At 39.7% G+C, this 16,855-nt stretch overlaps 1 protein-coding gene across 12 annotated transcripts in view; it reads left to right on the forward strand.

Moving 5' to 3' along the window:
- Positions 1–16,855, forward strand: part of THSD7B (thrombospondin type 1 domain containing 7B) — a 1,030,427-nt gene that overhangs the window by 780,170 nt on the left and 233,402 nt on the right. For all 12 annotated transcript variants that reach the window (XM_070240788.1, XM_070240790.1, XM_070240792.1 and 9 more), the window contains one exon: positions 14,034–14,228. In XM_070240788.1, the coding sequence (XP_070096889.1) occupies positions 14,034–14,228 (195 nt within the window). The remainder of the gene's footprint in view (positions 1–14,033; positions 14,229–16,855) is intronic.

A 16,855-nucleotide genomic window follows, 5' to 3' on the forward strand; every position in this document is an offset into this window, starting at 1 on the left:
CAGCTTTGCATATAACAGACAATTTATTATAATGGTGGTGATTATGATTCCATGTGAAGCATGAGTACTCATAGTGATCTACAAAGAGGAAATCATTTGTAGAAAGAGGAGAGTTCCCAAGAAGACGTTTTAAGTAGACAGATGCACAAGGAAATGCAGTATACTTTGGTGAGAGAGGAAAATAAATGTGGATATTGTGCTGATGTATTGTTTCTCTGTACCAATGAGATAATTAATATCCTGGGTCTTTGCAGTTGCTTTTCAATAGAGAACATGAAATTATTTCTAAATTTGTTTCACATCTCATTTGTTACTTAGCTACTGTTACTAGAATGATTATATGACACTGAGTTTAGCTTCCTGATAAATGAGACAGCACTCATTATCAAGATAGCTTATTTCTTGGCACATATAGTTAAAATTTCTGTTTTACGCAGGTTTTTAAGAATCTTACCTGGTATACTTCAAGAGTAAGTACATTTTTAAAAATCTATAATTACTTGCTACAGTAATTTGGCCCAACTCTTCCCTGTGCTTTTCTCTGAAATGCAGCAGGTAACTAAAGCAACATCCATCTGTCAAATCCAGAACAACTGCTAGAAAATGCCTGCCCTATTTTTCCTCCTGATTTGAAAGCTGGTTTTGCACAACAGCTGTTGGTAGAGATACAGGTGAAACTTATGTAAATACTGTCATATTCCTTTAAAAATGGAATAAATCACCTTCTACATGCAATGTGTGAATTAGCATATTTATTCTTTCACAGCTGCCAAATATACATTTCCCCTGTACATGTACATAAAATAGGGGCTGGAGGAGCATAAAGCTTCTAGCATATCGCATAGTTACGGGCAATATTCTGTAGAATGAAGTGTGTATGAGTTCTTTACCAACTATATAAAAGAAATGTCAAAAAACTTTTATACAATTTGAATTGAGGACTTAGTTCAGCATAAGACACAGAATTTAGAAGTGGGAGATATTTCTGAAGGAATCTGATGTGATGTCTTTTTAGTGTCTGTGAGAAAAATGACTTGGAAATACTAGAAAGCATCTCATCGTTAGTTTCCACCTCTAATGAGGCCATGATATAGAAAGAAGAAAAAGAACACACATTTATAAAGGGAGTTAGATGATTCTTACCTCGAAGATTTTTATAGCATAGTAAGAAATTAGTTCTCACTATCACACAATGTTATGTATTCTGAATACATTTACATGCAGGTAGTTCATAGATATTTATATATTTAGTGGGGATTTTTGCTCCCACATATTGGAAGTTGAGTATTCTGTATAGATTATGAGCCCTCTTAAGGCAGAAATTCTGTCTTAACGTTGCTGCTATGTTTTGTGGTTCAACAGACTGTATTCTCCCAATAGTGTTGGACGAAATTCTAATTTGATAAATATGGCACCGCAGAAAGTCTAGGCAAATGTATTAATTTTTTTAATGGAGGACAAAATTTAAAAATAAAACTTTGCAGGTCAGAAACATGTGAAAAGAACTGCATTTATGATATAATCTTAATTCATTATTTATAGGCACACCCTTGTTTATAAACGTTATAAATGGTTTCAGGCATAACTTTTGGGAGGATAATTTCTTTGCTATCTGGTAAATGCTTATGATTCCCATTATTTCTAGAAATGCAGCATCTAGTTGACATGATTTTGTGACATGACTTCTGAGCTCTTTTTCTAAAACTACATTTGTTTGAGATTCAGAATATTTACGTTATGAATTTTTTATCGGCTTTCTTGAGATAAAATACACTCTTTAAAGCATACAATTTGGTAGTTTTCAGTATGTTGACAGAGTTGTGCAACCATCACTATAATCAAATTCCAGAATATTTTCATCACACTAAAAAGAAACACTATACCATTAGTAGTTATTCCCCATTGACTTATTTTTAATGGAAGAAAGTCAACTGGGATAAATGGAGCTACTCTTAGGTGTTATAAAATCAGGGAGACAATCACTGATGTGTAAAAGGCTTGGTTGCAGTGATGGGTCCTTCCTATTCACTGTCATGACAATTTAGAGTGATTGCTGCCAAATGTCTTGCTGAATGTGATGATTTATATGCATTTATAATGGTTTTCTTCCATACAGGTTTTAATATTTCTCTATTGGAAGAAAGATTCAGAGAGGCAATCTAAATGGAAGGAGTGGCTAAGAACTTTCAAAGTTGAGTTTGCATAGCATGTCCTCTCTTTGGAACATATATATTTTTGGTCTAGTTTAGGGGAAGGAGTGCTTGGGGAATAAGATATTTTTCTTGGGGCCAGCCCCATGGCTGAGTGGTTAAGTTCCCACGCTCCACTTTGGTGGCCCAGGGTTTCCCCAGCTCGGATCCTGGGCGCGGACATGGCATTGCTCATCAGGCCATGCTGAGGCAGTGTCCCACATAGCACAACCAGAGGTACTCACAACTAGAATATACAACTATTTACTAGGGGGCTTTGGGGAGAAGAAGAAGAAAAGAAAAAAAAAGAGAAGATTGGCAACAAATGTTAGCTCAGCTGCCAATCTCTAAAAAAAGAAGATATTTATCTTACAGTTTCGTTGACAATCAAGCTACTCTTTGTACTTACGTATTTGTTTTGGGTGGTTTCATTGGAGTTAACGGAGATCATGGGAGTCTAAAGCTACTCTGGGAGCACTTGTGTTCATGCAGACACCATCGTGAGGCTACACCATGTCCTAGAGAAGGATGATTTAGTGCTTTTCTTCCTTGGATTTAGGATTCCCACTGATTACTCCTTCTCTACTCTAGTTGTTGAAGGTTTTCAATCTGCTTATCTGGAACCTCTTGATGTTCTGATTTTACTAAGTCGTCAATTTGGATCTCCTTTGTTTCTCACTCTCGCCACCCACTCCCCAAGGCCCACAGCTGAGCCTGATCACTTTGCCTCCAACCATGCCTGGGTAACTTGACCACAATTCCTAGCATTCCCTTCTGGAATCTGCCACACCAGATCAGCAGCAAGCTTATAATTAGGCTCCCTACTTCCTCCTCTGTGATCCTCACAGGTATTAGCTCTTTTTTTTTTTTTTGATGTAATTTACGAATTATTTGTAATTTTATTTTGTTTTCTTTTTTTCCTGAAATGTTTATTCTTGTCAGTGTTTCTCAGTTAGGGGGCAAATACCTTTAAGTCAAGAGCCCTGTCTGTGTACATGTCTTTGGTTAGCTGTGAACACAGAGAGCTTCAGGACTTAAATGCCTGGAAGTAAAGTGAATGAGCATTTTTAACTAGGCATCTTCTGATCTTGTGTTAGGACCTAAATAAAGTGCTTCAAGTTTTCCTAGGGACTAAGTATACATTATTAGCTTACTAAGCATTTCATATTTATTTGAAAATTCTTTTTTTTCTAAGAGGGCAACAATAATTGGAGAATATGTTTGCAACATGCAAAATGAGTTGTATCTTTCCATAAGCAAGCTTATAATTGGGCTCCTGCAGCCACATAGCTTTGCATATGGTACTTATGAGTCAATTAAAGCTCCTAACAAGCAATTACAGGTTTATTGTTTAATTCAGTTTCCACAACTCACGCTGCTCCACTCAAAAGTTGCATATATGTCAGTCAGCATGTAATAATAAGCACACACTTTATTCAAACACTAGTTTTGAAGAATGAGAGCTCTAAATACGGTGCTCCTCCACACTGTGCTCTGCATAGGGAGAGAGAAAAATACAAGGGGAAAATGAAAGCACTTGGGGTGTGGCAAGAACAGGCTCTTACTTCCAAATCAACTCATTTGGATACTAGCAAGTAAAAATGTCTTCCCTACTACTAAAAATTGTCACAGAAATGGAATCTCTAGGACATCCACTGAGTGAATTAGTGTATGTGGAGTGGTTGGTGGTTCAGGTGATGGAAGTCCAAAGGGGAAGGGCCTGGGTTTTTGATCCTCGAGTGGAGAAGTTGGCTTGGTTAGGCTGGGGTGACCCCAATCTCCCTGCCGGGGAAATGCCGTGCTAGGTGGCACCTTCTCCGTTCCTCCTTATGCTGCCAGGACTCCTGGCCCTGCCCCACACTTGCTGGCCACTTGGGGAGAGGATTAGAGCCATCCTTCCCTTTCTTCTGCAGCAGGAGTAACTAGCCAGAGACAAGCTGGGAAGACTCAATCCACACAGCATTCTAGTGAGCTTATTGATGTGCATTCTAAGTCTAGCCAGGTCTTGGCTTTTGAGCATGGGGTGGAATGTGGGAGTGGCTCAGGGCTGCCATCATACACACTGGATGGTTCAGAGCACATCACCGTAGTAGAGTCAACAAGACATGCTTGCCGTGAAAGAAAGCATAGAGTTAGCCTTCTTTTCCAGGATATAGAACTTTCTATTTCTTCCAGCTTTTCTCACTCCCTTCTCAATTCCAATATCTATGAGGAGATTTTCCCTTCATTCATTGATGATGACAACAATTGTAGCATGATAGTTGGATGGAGGAAAGTGGCTTTGCAGTTTACATGGCTCAGACTGACCTAAATATTCGTATTTGTCATTAGAATGCACTTTTGTTTAATGTAGCTACACATTCCTTTTTTTTTTTTGAGGAAGATTAGCCCTGAGCTAACATCTGCTGCCAATCTTCCTCTTTTTGCTGAGGAAGATTGGCTCTGAGCTAACATCCATGCCCATCTTCCTCTATTTTATATATGGGACACCTGCCACATCAAGGCTCGACAAGCAGTGCGTAGGTCTGCACCCAAGATCCAAACCAGCGAACCCTGGGCCCCCAAAGCAGAAAGTGCAGCTTAACCATTGCGCTACCAGGCTGGCCTCTAGATGCACATTCTTAATTATGCTTGGTTTTGAATAAGAAATAAGTCCACCTCTCTGTTTTCTCTAAGGACACTCCAACAGAGTGTGGGGGAGAGGAGTTCTAAAGGCAGCTGAGGGAAGCCAGGCAGGATGATTGAAAAACCAATGAATTAAAACAAAACAAAACAAACCTGTTGTGAAAGCAGAGAACGGGGGAGTCATGGTAAACGTGATAGTGTCAAATCTGCTTTTCTTCCTACTATTGGGAGTGGATGAGGTAGACCTTGTTCCTATCTAGTGGATGAAGCAAGGCCTCAGAACTAGGAAGAAATACCTTTGCCCTATATTGTAGGCTGAATAATGACCCCCAAAATGCTCATGTCTTAGTCCCTGGAACCTGTGAATATCTTCCCCTCCTGGCAAAAGAAACTTTGCAGATGTGATTAAGTTAACGATCTTGGGGTGGGGAGATTATTCTGGATTACCCAGGTAGGTCCAATAGAATCCAACAGCCCTCATGAGAGGGAAGCAGGAGGCAATGTGATGACAGAAGCAGAAGTTAGAGAGAGGGAGATATGCTGGAACTACACTCCTGGCTTTGAAGCTGGAGGAAGGGGCTTGGAGTGAAGGAGGCAGGCAGCCTCTGGAACCTGGAAAGGCTAAGGTACCTGGATTCTCTCTGAAGCCTCCAGAAGGAACCAGCCCTGCTGACACCTTAACTTCAGCCTGGTGAAACTCATTTCCGACTTCTGACTCCTAGAATTGTAAGAAAACATATTTCTGTTCTTTTAAGCTGCTAAATTTGCGGTAATTTGTTGAGGCAGCAAAAGGAAAACAATAATACCCTAGAAACAAATTAGTACTAAAAAAAATTTGGTGGGTCTTTCCCGATACTAAAGGAGTGGTGTTGGGCTGTCCGGCAGAGTATCTAAGTCCTTCAGTACCTGACACTTACCTCCCCGCCACAAACATTGTCTAACGACCCCTACTGCCTATCCCATGGTGGGCTTCAAAGAACCCATCTACTGTTTTTACTTGCACCTTAATGACTATCAGTCGCTTATTAGGAGGCACACGGGTATACAAGCCAGCTCAGGCTCAGGTCTCCTAAGTCTCTGCACCTGGCGGTGAAGCACGTGTATGGCAGGCTTCGAATTTTTTAAATACTTCTGAATTTATATCCTTAATCCAATCAGGTTTTTCTCTCTGCATCCTGTCTGCCACTATGGCTTCAGGGAAAGGGACAGGAAAAGGCCACCACAGATGGGAGATGGATGCAATGCAGGGGTAGTCTGTCAAACAGGAGCCTCTTCCTGCCAGGGTGGGTGACAGGAAGGAAAAGAGAAGAGATGTGGAGGGGAGGGTAAGCAGAAGGAATGTGTGTCATGGTTTCCTCTGACTCAGGGCTGGTGTTCTAGAGGTGGAGAGTTTGGCTAAGAAAAAAGAAAACAGCTGAAGTATTTCTGTTCCATGGCCTGTTTGGAACTCTGGAAAGAGATGCCTTACAGGGGCCCCACTTCAGAAGGAGGGCTTAATGGCTCCCTAGATGCTCCCTGAGTTTCCTGTTTCACAGAGTGTCTCCAGAAGTTCCCTCATGCCCCGAGGAAGATGTGGTAGCTGAAGGTGCCGTCTGGCATCCTCACCAGGAGAACTACCTTGGCTTTCCCAGGGCACTGATCATATGGCCCTGGCAGGATATTCCACACCAGCAGGTACGAAGGTGGGGTGAGACCTCATCAGCTAGAGGATCATGGCCACTGACCAGGCTGAGAGGGAATCAATCATGAGTCCTTGAGCCTGAGATGAGACTTCAGCAGCAGATGTCTCCAGGGCAAGCAGTCGCCAAGTAGACAAGGGCTATCCTTACCTCAGATGCTGGCAAAGACCCAGAGAGCTTCTGAAGTACCTTCATGAAGATCCAAGAACCCTGCTGGCTGCCACAGGCACCAGGTGCCATCCTGGAGAGGGGAAGTAGAAGTGGCTCAAAGAGCTAGACCGTGCATTTACCTGAAAAGAATTATTTAAACAGGAAGGAAATTAATTAAAATAGCCAAAACTGAGATAGCATTCATTGGCACTTGTACCTTTCCTGATTGCCTACTAGGAAGGGAGCTCTTAAGGAAGATTACATCAGTCTATAATAAAATAATCGGAGTGGAGTAGAGTTCTGCCCTTAGACTCAGCAAGAGCAAGAGGTGGGCTGCTCTGGCCTCTATGGCCTAGAGGGCCCTTCTCTGGCCTTCTTCCATCTCTGTTCCTTTCACCTGGATGAGGAGCCCCGCTGGAGCCTATGCTTTTCTACTCATCCCCTATCCAAACTCTGCCCCATCATCAGGACTCTGGCAGTTCCTGCCCAAATGGCTCTGAGCCAACTTCAGGGACTTGCAGCCACCTCTTCTCTGCAGAATCTGACCTCTGAGGAAAGCTTGTGCAGCCTATGTGTACACCCTAGGCCAGAGGGGTGGACAAAGCTGCCTGATTTGTGAATTGAGCTTTGAGAGATTACCTGCAGTGCCAACTCATGAGTGCAGGAAGGTCCCTCCAGGGGTAGATTCAAGCTGTGGGTGCGAAGAGGAGGGAGGCAGGCCAGAAACCCAGGACTGGGACCGCTGTCCCTGTGCTGCCACATTCTATCCTGAAACTTCAAGTCATCTCAATTTTTATCGGAATCTGGCTTTGCAAGTTGTTATGAAGACATACGTATTAAGGTAGGAGAATAGAACTGATCTATTGCATGTTTGTTAATTTCAGTGATAACTTTTAACTGTTTAGACTTGTGATTTGTGGCCTTTTCTTGTATTCTTTCACTAGTTCTCATACATGTTGGGGCAACCTGGCATAGAGTCCTTATATCCGTGACTTTGCTACACAGACATGGGACATGTAATTAGAAGTGTTGCAAGTCATATCAAAAGGGAAGTAAAGAGTCCTACGAGTGTCCATAGCAAGGGCAGGAAGCTAGCCTGTCTTATTGCTTGTTTCTCTGCACAGGCATCATGGTGTGCAAAGCTCAGCTCATGCTGTTTTTCCTGGCGACATCCTACTCATCCTTCTTGCATCGCTTCTTCCAGGAAGGCTCCTCTGATGGCACAGTGCCTGAGGCCCCAGTGCTGTGCCCTTACAGGACCCTTAGTATAGTGAAATTTTATTTCCATGTTTCTTTCGTCTGTGTATCCCAGGCCACTAGGGCAGGGCTTGACATCTAGAGCACGTTGTCTGAATGTTGGTTGAGGTGAACTGTTGCTACCCTCTCTGCCCCTTGCTTTGCATGTAAATTGAGCTCTGTACCTTGACTTAAGCAGTTCACCATTGCAGGACGGCAATAGAGCCCTTCTAGTTTTCTGTCGTGCCCCCCATTTCCTGGTAATCATGACCTCTTGAAATAAATTCTTCCTACTGTTTCTTGTCAACTAGTAGAGTTGAACTCTGATTGGGAGCAACTTCAGAAAGTAATGTGTGTGTCCTTGGAGAAGGTGAGTGCGGGCAGATCTGAAGTAGCAGGCTCCATCACTTATTTCCAGACAGAATATTATCATTTCTTATCATAAGGCCAGCAACCCCTGCCCTCTTCCTATCATAATTGAAAAGAAGACAGACTAATCACAGAGTGTCTGACTATCAGAGCTTAGAGGTGATGTGGGCAGAAAGACTAGCCACTTAGTAATGCTTAATAATCTGCTCATTTTAGTCATCCTTACAGCCTAAGAGGGCTGCCTAGCCATCCCACATTCACAGTAGTTCCTTTAAAATATTTAACGATGAGACACCCTGAGAATTCATACAAGTTCTTTCTTTGCTTCTTATGCTAAATTCTCAGATAATTTTACATTTTGTGTCAGGGCATTCCTTTTCATGCTGCTAGAATTGAAAATCAGAAAACAGGGGAAAGCAATTAGTAACTCTTCTTCCTTTCTGCTGATTCTTTTTCAAGACGCAGCCTGAGTAGTAATTAGAGAAAGATGAAGTAGCTGAACTCAAGTCTGTGTGTTATATATGTTGCTGACACTATGAATGGGAAAATGTGACCTAAGGCTTCACAGAGATTTTTGGAGGGTTCCAGGTCACCCTACCATACCCACTTGCCCAGTAACTGTTCTTGTCTGAGAGCTCTTGTCTGAGTGGCTTGGCTCAAGCACTTGCTTCCCCATCATTCCCGAACAAGAACACTCAGCTGTCGCCGGCAGCTACTCTGAAAGCTTTCTGCCCAAAGCAGAAGATAACTAAATTTGAAACAGTGCATAATAATGAGATTATTCTGGAGCTATTTGAACTAATTTTACCTGGGAGTGCAATTTTCCGTCAGTAAAGACAACAATATTTCAAGTTTAATAAATACAATATAATTAAATATTGAATTGCCACTCTTAAACAATTCAGTTCAGGCGGAAATATATGACAGGAAGGGTCAGTAGTAAATGCCTCTCCCTTTCCTAATGGAAAGACCTTTCCCACTAGTATAGCACAGTACTCTTTAAATACTTAAAAGCACCAAAAGAGAAATATTTTCTCTAGATCATGGCCTGCAAGTAATTTGCTATGATCCAAAGGAGCCAAGACTCAGAGTTCAACTAAATAGCAGATGTCTGGCAGATAAATTCTTTGTAATGGCTTATTTTTTTCCTGCCTGCCCATTACACATCCTTTCCCTTCAAGACTGAAGCACCCACTTTTCCCTTCTATGCCGGGTTTCCCCATTGGTTATCACCATCAGAGAAACTACAGTGTTGTATTTCTATATGTCTACCTGCCTGTCACTGCCACTAATGTAGCCTCCCAGAAGCCTGATTATTTATATGTATGTGTGTATGTGTGTACACACACAAGGCTTTTATAATTGTTCATAGTTCCTTACATATTTTGCAACCAAATAAGTGAATGGGTGAATGAATGGATGCAGTTCAGGAAGATTTATTAGGACAGAAGATGTAGGTAATAAAGATCCAGGCGAATAAGCAAAGTCTAGCAGCCAGACCACCGTGGAGGCAGAGAAAGTGACTTTAGCAAGGTCTATTCCTGATCCTAGGGCATCAGATGTTTTTTCTGACTTGTGTCCACGCACGCCTCTTCTGATCAGTAATGAAGCCCAAATGATTCTAATGATCAGAAAAGTTTGATACATGCAACTAAATCTTCCTCAGCTGTTAAAATTCTTGTGAATTCAACTTTAACACGGAAAGATGTGGTACCTGTTTCTGGGGGTATGGCCACCTTGGTAAGTGAGGCATAAAGATGCAAATATGGCCAGCACTCCTGTTTTGCAAATGTTCGCTCTCCTCTCATGAAACTCTTAAGCATTAAGGATATTGGTTTTGGTGCTTCTGGAAAGAAGTCCCAGCAGGACTTAGATTTCAGTTTCTGACTTTTCTTGGAGTTATGATCTCATCCGGTAGCTTATAAGCCTCATTTCTGTAGATGGTAAGCAGAAGGCACAGAGCATCACTTGGAAAAATAGCAGACAGTATCCTTGGGAGGACCATGCAGTCTTTGGAAGAGGCTACTGACCTGAACATTATAATTCAAGGGAGGCTCCAGTCACACTTCTTAGAGGTCAAGAAGGTTTGGTGGGATTTGGAAAATTCTTCTTGAACGAAAAACCAAGACAAGTGGTGGTGGATTCTTCTTTTCCTACTATTTGTTACATTTAATTTCCAATTAGCCTCCATCATAATAATAGGTAACTCTCAGGGCACATGGACTAATGTACCAAGTGCTTAGTACTGTACTAAGCACTTCGTCTGCATGAATTTATCGTATGATGTAGGTATTATTATCATTCTCATTGTATGGATGAGCTAATTGAGTCTTAAGAGAGTTGACATAACTTGCCCAAGGTAACAGTAAAAAAAAAAAAAAAATGGAGTTCTTTTTGACACCAAGGCCTACAATTTTATCAGTACATGTTGTTATTACCTCTGATTTATTCCTCGAAAGAAGTTCTCTGACTTGAGTCTATACCTTTAGTATTGGTCACTGAATTCCAGTGTAGGTTAAAACTTATTAATATTTTTTAGGAATATCCTTTGACTATGAGTTGCTCAATGGAAGGAGCCTCTGAATTGGTTGTACCTATAGATATTAGTTATCCCCATTTACTCCAAATGTCTTCTCTTTTCATTTCCTTTGAATATCTGTTGTCTTTCTTTTGCTAGTTTTCCAGTCCTGCGGACTTCTTGCTTGCTATTTCTCCAATATTTTCCTACCCTCAAATATAATTCAATAACCAGCCATTCAACAAATGTTTATTAATTAAAGGATTCCTTTTATACTAGAACATTCCCAAGAAGAAAATTTTTATTTAACTTGTTCAGGTTTTTGTTTCTAGTGCTTCTTTTCATACTTGAAAAGCAATTGGAATCTTGAGCTTGAAGAAATCTGAAGAGCATGATGCCTGGCCTAAATTGATCATCGTGCGATCTGTAATGTGTCAGTTGCCTCTCACCCTTGGTTAATAGATTGTCAGTAGTAACATGGAGCAGTGGTCTTCAGATTAATGTGGTGTTGTCAAACTTCACCTTACAACTTTGAATGTACTCTGTGGCCCTCAGTAATCTCCAACGTCTTGGTTGAACTACTCTACTACCTCAGTTTGTAGAGGAGTGATGTGTCTGATTCGTTCTGCATAGCCCTGTTAATACAGTGAATGCACTTAGAACGTACCTGATACATTGGTTGATTAATGGTGATTTTAAGTGTAGCACCAGAAATCAGGTGAAGATTCAACCACGGTTTTCTTCTTACCTTTGTCCCTCAGATTCTGAAAATGACCAAGGAAGGAAAGAGCTGTGGAGAATGAGAGTGTGTCCGTGTATACTTCCTAGGAGAACTATCAGCCTCCTTGTTTTAAAACAAATTTGGAAACAAACATAAAGGATAATAATAGTTGATAGCATTTATTGAGCCCTTTAGTGTGTGTGAGATGCTGTTTTAAGAATTGTCACAACTCTTTGTTCTAGGTGCTCTTATGATACTCATTTTAAAGATGAGGAGACTAAAGCATAAAGAATTTCAATAACTGATCTCAGTTCACATAACTCCTGGACGTTTGGAGTTGGAATTTGCATTCATACCATTTGCCATGAATGTCTGTGAATTGCATCATATAGTATAGCTATTATTTCTTAATTTTGAATGCTTCCCTTTTTTAATATAAAATAACTCAATATAGATATTCATAAATCCAGTGTATTCTAATTTAGATACTTTGTAGAACTTCAAAATACCATTGAATATTCATCATAGCTTTCAAATTCTAAACTTACTTGAAAGAAATTATAGAATATGAATATTTAAAATTAATTTAATTTCATTGGAAAAATCTCATTTGTATATACATAGAGGTTTAAATTTTAAACAGCAGTGCTTTTAAAAAGTATTTAAAATTCCTCTTCATGTTATTAGTGCATTGTAATCTTGGAAAACAATTAAAAGTTTGCTAAACTGACACCGAATTGGCACTTTAAATAATGTTTGCTTGTACCCTATTTAAGATAAAGTATCTTGGTGTATTCATTACTATTGGCCGTAATATTTCCAACAAAGAAAACGCAGATGATGTTGGCTTGATGTGTGATGGATTTTGTTCCTAGGATGTGGATAAAAACAAAACCAAAAGCTATTCAAAATAGATGAATAATCCCTCTTGCCACAGAGCAGATGTACAAACTCAGAAATATTGTGTGTACATCCATTTTCATCTTAGTTAATTCCTTGGTCCAAAAACATTAGATGGGTTCGGCTTTCACTAGTGCTAAAATATATGTATATGGTTTCAGGTTTACTTGGTCTCTGTTGTGCTCAAAATAAAGGAAGGAATTCAGAATGTAAGAAGAATGGGCAACTAAAAGAAGGCTCTATGTGTACTTGCCCTGTATTAGAGAGATTTAACGAGTTCTTAACAACGTTGATCCTAAGCTGTGGTCTCTTTACTCCTTGTAACTTGGTAGATTTTAAAGAGGTGTAATAAAAATGATCCTAAACTATGATTTCTTAAGGATGATGAACTCAGCAAATATCTGTTAACACTATTTCCATAGGCATCCGCACCAAGTATGGGTGGTCAGTGGATAGGCTAGTTCAGAACCACCTGGGACACTTAAAGACAAAAATATTCCTAGACTTCTCCCCCAGGCATATTGACACAGTAGATCTGAGGTCATGCCATGGAATCTCTGTATTCTCATCGACATCCATGGTTCAGAATCAGTTTAGAAGGGTAGTTTTCAACTGGGGACAACATTTGGCATTGTCTGTAGTCATTTTTGGCTTTCATAACTGGAAGGGTGTGTGTGCTAGTGGCATCTAATAGGTGGAGGCCAAAGATGCTACTAAATATCTTGCAATGCACAAGACTCATTCATGTTCCCAAACACAGAAAGCATCCAACCTAAAATGTCAATAGTACCAAGGTTGAGAAATACTGGCCTAGAGAATATAAAGACACATCCTTAGAAAGTCCATAATTAGTGTGAATAAAAGATGCACAAAAATATCATTCATTGGTAATTGAATAAAAAGCCATTATTCCAAAGAACCAAATGCAAAATTAAGTAAAATTTCATAAGTGTTTTACCTCGAGATTGGTAGTTATTTTATGGTATGACCAGAGACATTCTAGTTGAAAAAGCATGTGAGAGAAACTTTGAAGAGTTATCTGCAATTGATAGGATATTTGTAATGAGAATTATCTGGACAGATTATACCTGTACTTGAAAAAGATGATTTAAAAAGTTTAACTGATCCTAAAATGTTGATAAGAAGAAAAAGATTTACTGATAGACAACAGAAATTCCTTTTTAAATACTGACTGGGAAGTGAAAATAGGACCTCTTCCATATGTGCCATTTAAACAAGCAAACAAACAATTCAAATCTAGGTAGAGTTCATATGATTTTTATGGTTTTGTCTTTTTTTGTCCTCATATGACTCTCTTACAGATTCTCTTTCCTAGTTTTATATCATCCCTAGAAATCAGATGCTCACAAGCAGAATGTACAATAAATTACTGAGAATTATTTTGGTGGCCGTCAATGCAGGGTTTGGATTAATAATGAACCCAATTAGATCTTCAAAAACCTCCACTGGCAACAATAAACATTTAATTTGCAGGAGAAATAAGGTTAGCTATGTTGAACACCTTTTGCAATCACAATGATAACCAAATTTTCAAACATTGGGGGATTCTGCTATTTTGTCATAGAACCAGCAGCAGGCTGATTTAATCAAGATAATAAAAGAATCCATGCTTTTCTTTTTTTTAGCTGTCTCATGCATCTCTGATGATATCCAGTCAGCAGAAATGACAGAGTGTCTCAAGCAGACGAATGGCATGCCTCCCCTTGTGCAAGAATGCACGGTCCCGTGTCGAGATGACTGCACCTTCACTGCTTGGTCCAAGTTTACACCTTGCTCTGCAAATTGTGAAACAACCCGGAGTAGACGGCGACAGCTCACAGGTAGGATGTGCCTTTCACTCCTTAGTTTCATACAAGTGATGAACTACTGAACCTTCCAAGGAGAATGTTAGTTCCAGAAAGACAGGAAATTCTATCAGGTCTCTCCCCTCCCTAAACCCCTCCCCGCCATTACGTACCCTCTGTGCCTATGCCTGGCGAGTAATATATACTCAATTAATATGTGTGAAATGGATGAAAGATGTGAACCATACTATAGCTATGAAGCTCCTCTCTATTACAGCTTTATAATCTTTGTAGTCATAAATGGCAACATGTCCACCAACTACCCTGGAGTAGTTAGTGGCAAAGTTTCTGGTGTTTTGTCAGCCAGAATCTCAACAAAGTTAAAAGCAGTCACTACTGATATATACAAAATAAAACAAAACATCAAAGGCAGATCTAACCTATATCATCGTCTTTTACCATTACCTTATAAGCAATTTGACATTTTAAAATTTTACTAGTGCAGGGCAAAAAGCAAATTATATATGTGGATTCTGCTTTTACGGTATATTATTGTGGGTTCTGTTTACATCCATGAAATTTAACGGAGTGTAAAGCAATGAATAGTTTAATCAAGGTCCTGGAGCAGTTTTTGCCTGTAATAAACAAATAATTGATACAATAGTGTATTGTACAACTTATCTAGATAAACATGCCAGAACTTCTCTTAACTGTACGTGTACTTGTATATGCAGAAAACTTAATTCAGGGAGTGAATAACCAAAACAACAAAGCCAAAATAATCGTTGGGATAGTAAAATTGGTGTTGACATTGAAGAAATAAGCAGAGATGACCATTTGTTTTTATGAGCAGTTCAAGTTCTAATTCTCTTGGTTGCAAGACCCCTTTGAATGGATTGCTTACTAGATGATGTTTTAAATTTAACTCACTTTAATGGATTTACTTAATTCATGAAAGCCTTCGACAGGATCTCTGCACGCAAGTCAGGAGCTCATTCATAAGTGTAGGTGAAACATGCAATCACAGTAGAAACATTAAATAAAATATGCTATACTTTGTGCTCTGTTTTCTACAAAGATCTGTGGGTCTATAATTTTATACAATGTTGCTTGTGTTTCTAAGATAAAACAAATTTCTTATGGAGAAATAATATAATGCAATAGAATGTGTATGTCAGGAGTAATTTCAAGTTTAGGGGACAACTTAGTGAAACTTGCTTTGCATGTTCATACATAATGTTTTGGAAGCCATCATCATAGCAACTTTCTTATATCTCTGAGATGAAGAGAATTTCCTTTAGAGGGAAAGAAAGCTTTTAGTTAGTGGCTGTTTTTTTTACTTCCTCTTGAAGGTTTTTTGTTTGTTTGTTTATTTTTATGCAAAGTAACTTTCACACTGGTGGTAACCCTCAAAGACAGGTAAATAGATAACTAATAGCACGGTTCCCCTTGGCAACCAAAGTAGACTTTGATCTTGATTGGGCAAAAACAGTCAAGGAAGAGATGGAATTGAGTACAAACATCCATATTTGTCATGAGTGCTCTTTGAAGCAATGAGAAGATAAGAAAGGCAATAATGAAAAGTGGAAGAGGATAGCGATGGGTTGTGAACCTGAAATTAGCTGCAGTTTTCTTTTGGGACTACGGAATTTGGTCTGGATCTAACTGGAGAAACTAAGAGGCAAGAGTGACACTCAATTCTCATGAAACCAAGAGCAAGCAAAAATTATTTTCAGTGTGTTTGAATAGAGAGGCTGGTCAATCTGTGAGGTGCTGGAGCAGGCCATCAGACAGAGGTGAGTCCGCTGCTGCTTATTAGACCTGAAAGCCAGAGCCAAAGGGAAGAGTAAATGCAACTCAGGGAGGCTGCTGACATAAGGACATGTTCAAAGAAAATTTGCAACCCTGTCAATGTTTGAAGCCTGGAGACTCTTTCTAATTAACATCATTTTAATTCATCCCTTTTCTCCATCTCCACTGCCTACACTCAAGCCTTTATCATGTCTCACCTGAACTACTGCATATCTTCCTAACTTGTTTCCATATTGGCCAGAAGGGTTCTACTTACAGTCAAATCCAGTCACGCCATTCCTTGCTTAAATCTCTTCAAAGGAGTAGAGATCCTTGACATAACATAAGGAGACATGACATGAACTCTCTAGTATTGAATACAAGGCTCTTCATGATCTCAGTCTACTTCCCCTCACCAGCCAGCCACACTTCTCATCTCTCCTCTACTCTACTCCACCATGCGGTCTATTACTAGACATTCTGAACAACCTGTCATTCCACTGATTTTTGTGTCATGCTTTCCCTTTTCTCTGGGTTAGTCATTCTGACTGAAATTCTCTCTTCTTCTCTTACCATTTTCCAACTACCTCATGCTCTTCAGGATTATTGTAAGGTACTACCCCTGCCTTCCCTGACCATCACCTTCTTCAAAGTCTTGGCTGACTGCCCTTACTATGTATTTCCCAAACACTCAGCACATATCTCTACTTTAACACCTATCATCTTGCCTTATAACTGTCCCTCTACCTGTTTCTCCATCTTTTTTTTTGTATGCAGTAACATTGGTTTATAACATTATATAAATTTCAGGTGTACATCATTATATTTCGGTTTCTGTATAGATTATGTTATGTTCACCACCCAAAGACTAA

The sequence above is a fragment of the Equus caballus genome, chromosome 18 (assembly GCF_041296265.1).
Source record: "Equus caballus isolate H_3958 breed thoroughbred chromosome 18, TB-T2T, whole genome shotgun sequence".
NCBI classification, from domain to species: domain Eukaryota; kingdom Metazoa; phylum Chordata; class Mammalia; order Perissodactyla; family Equidae; genus Equus; species Equus caballus.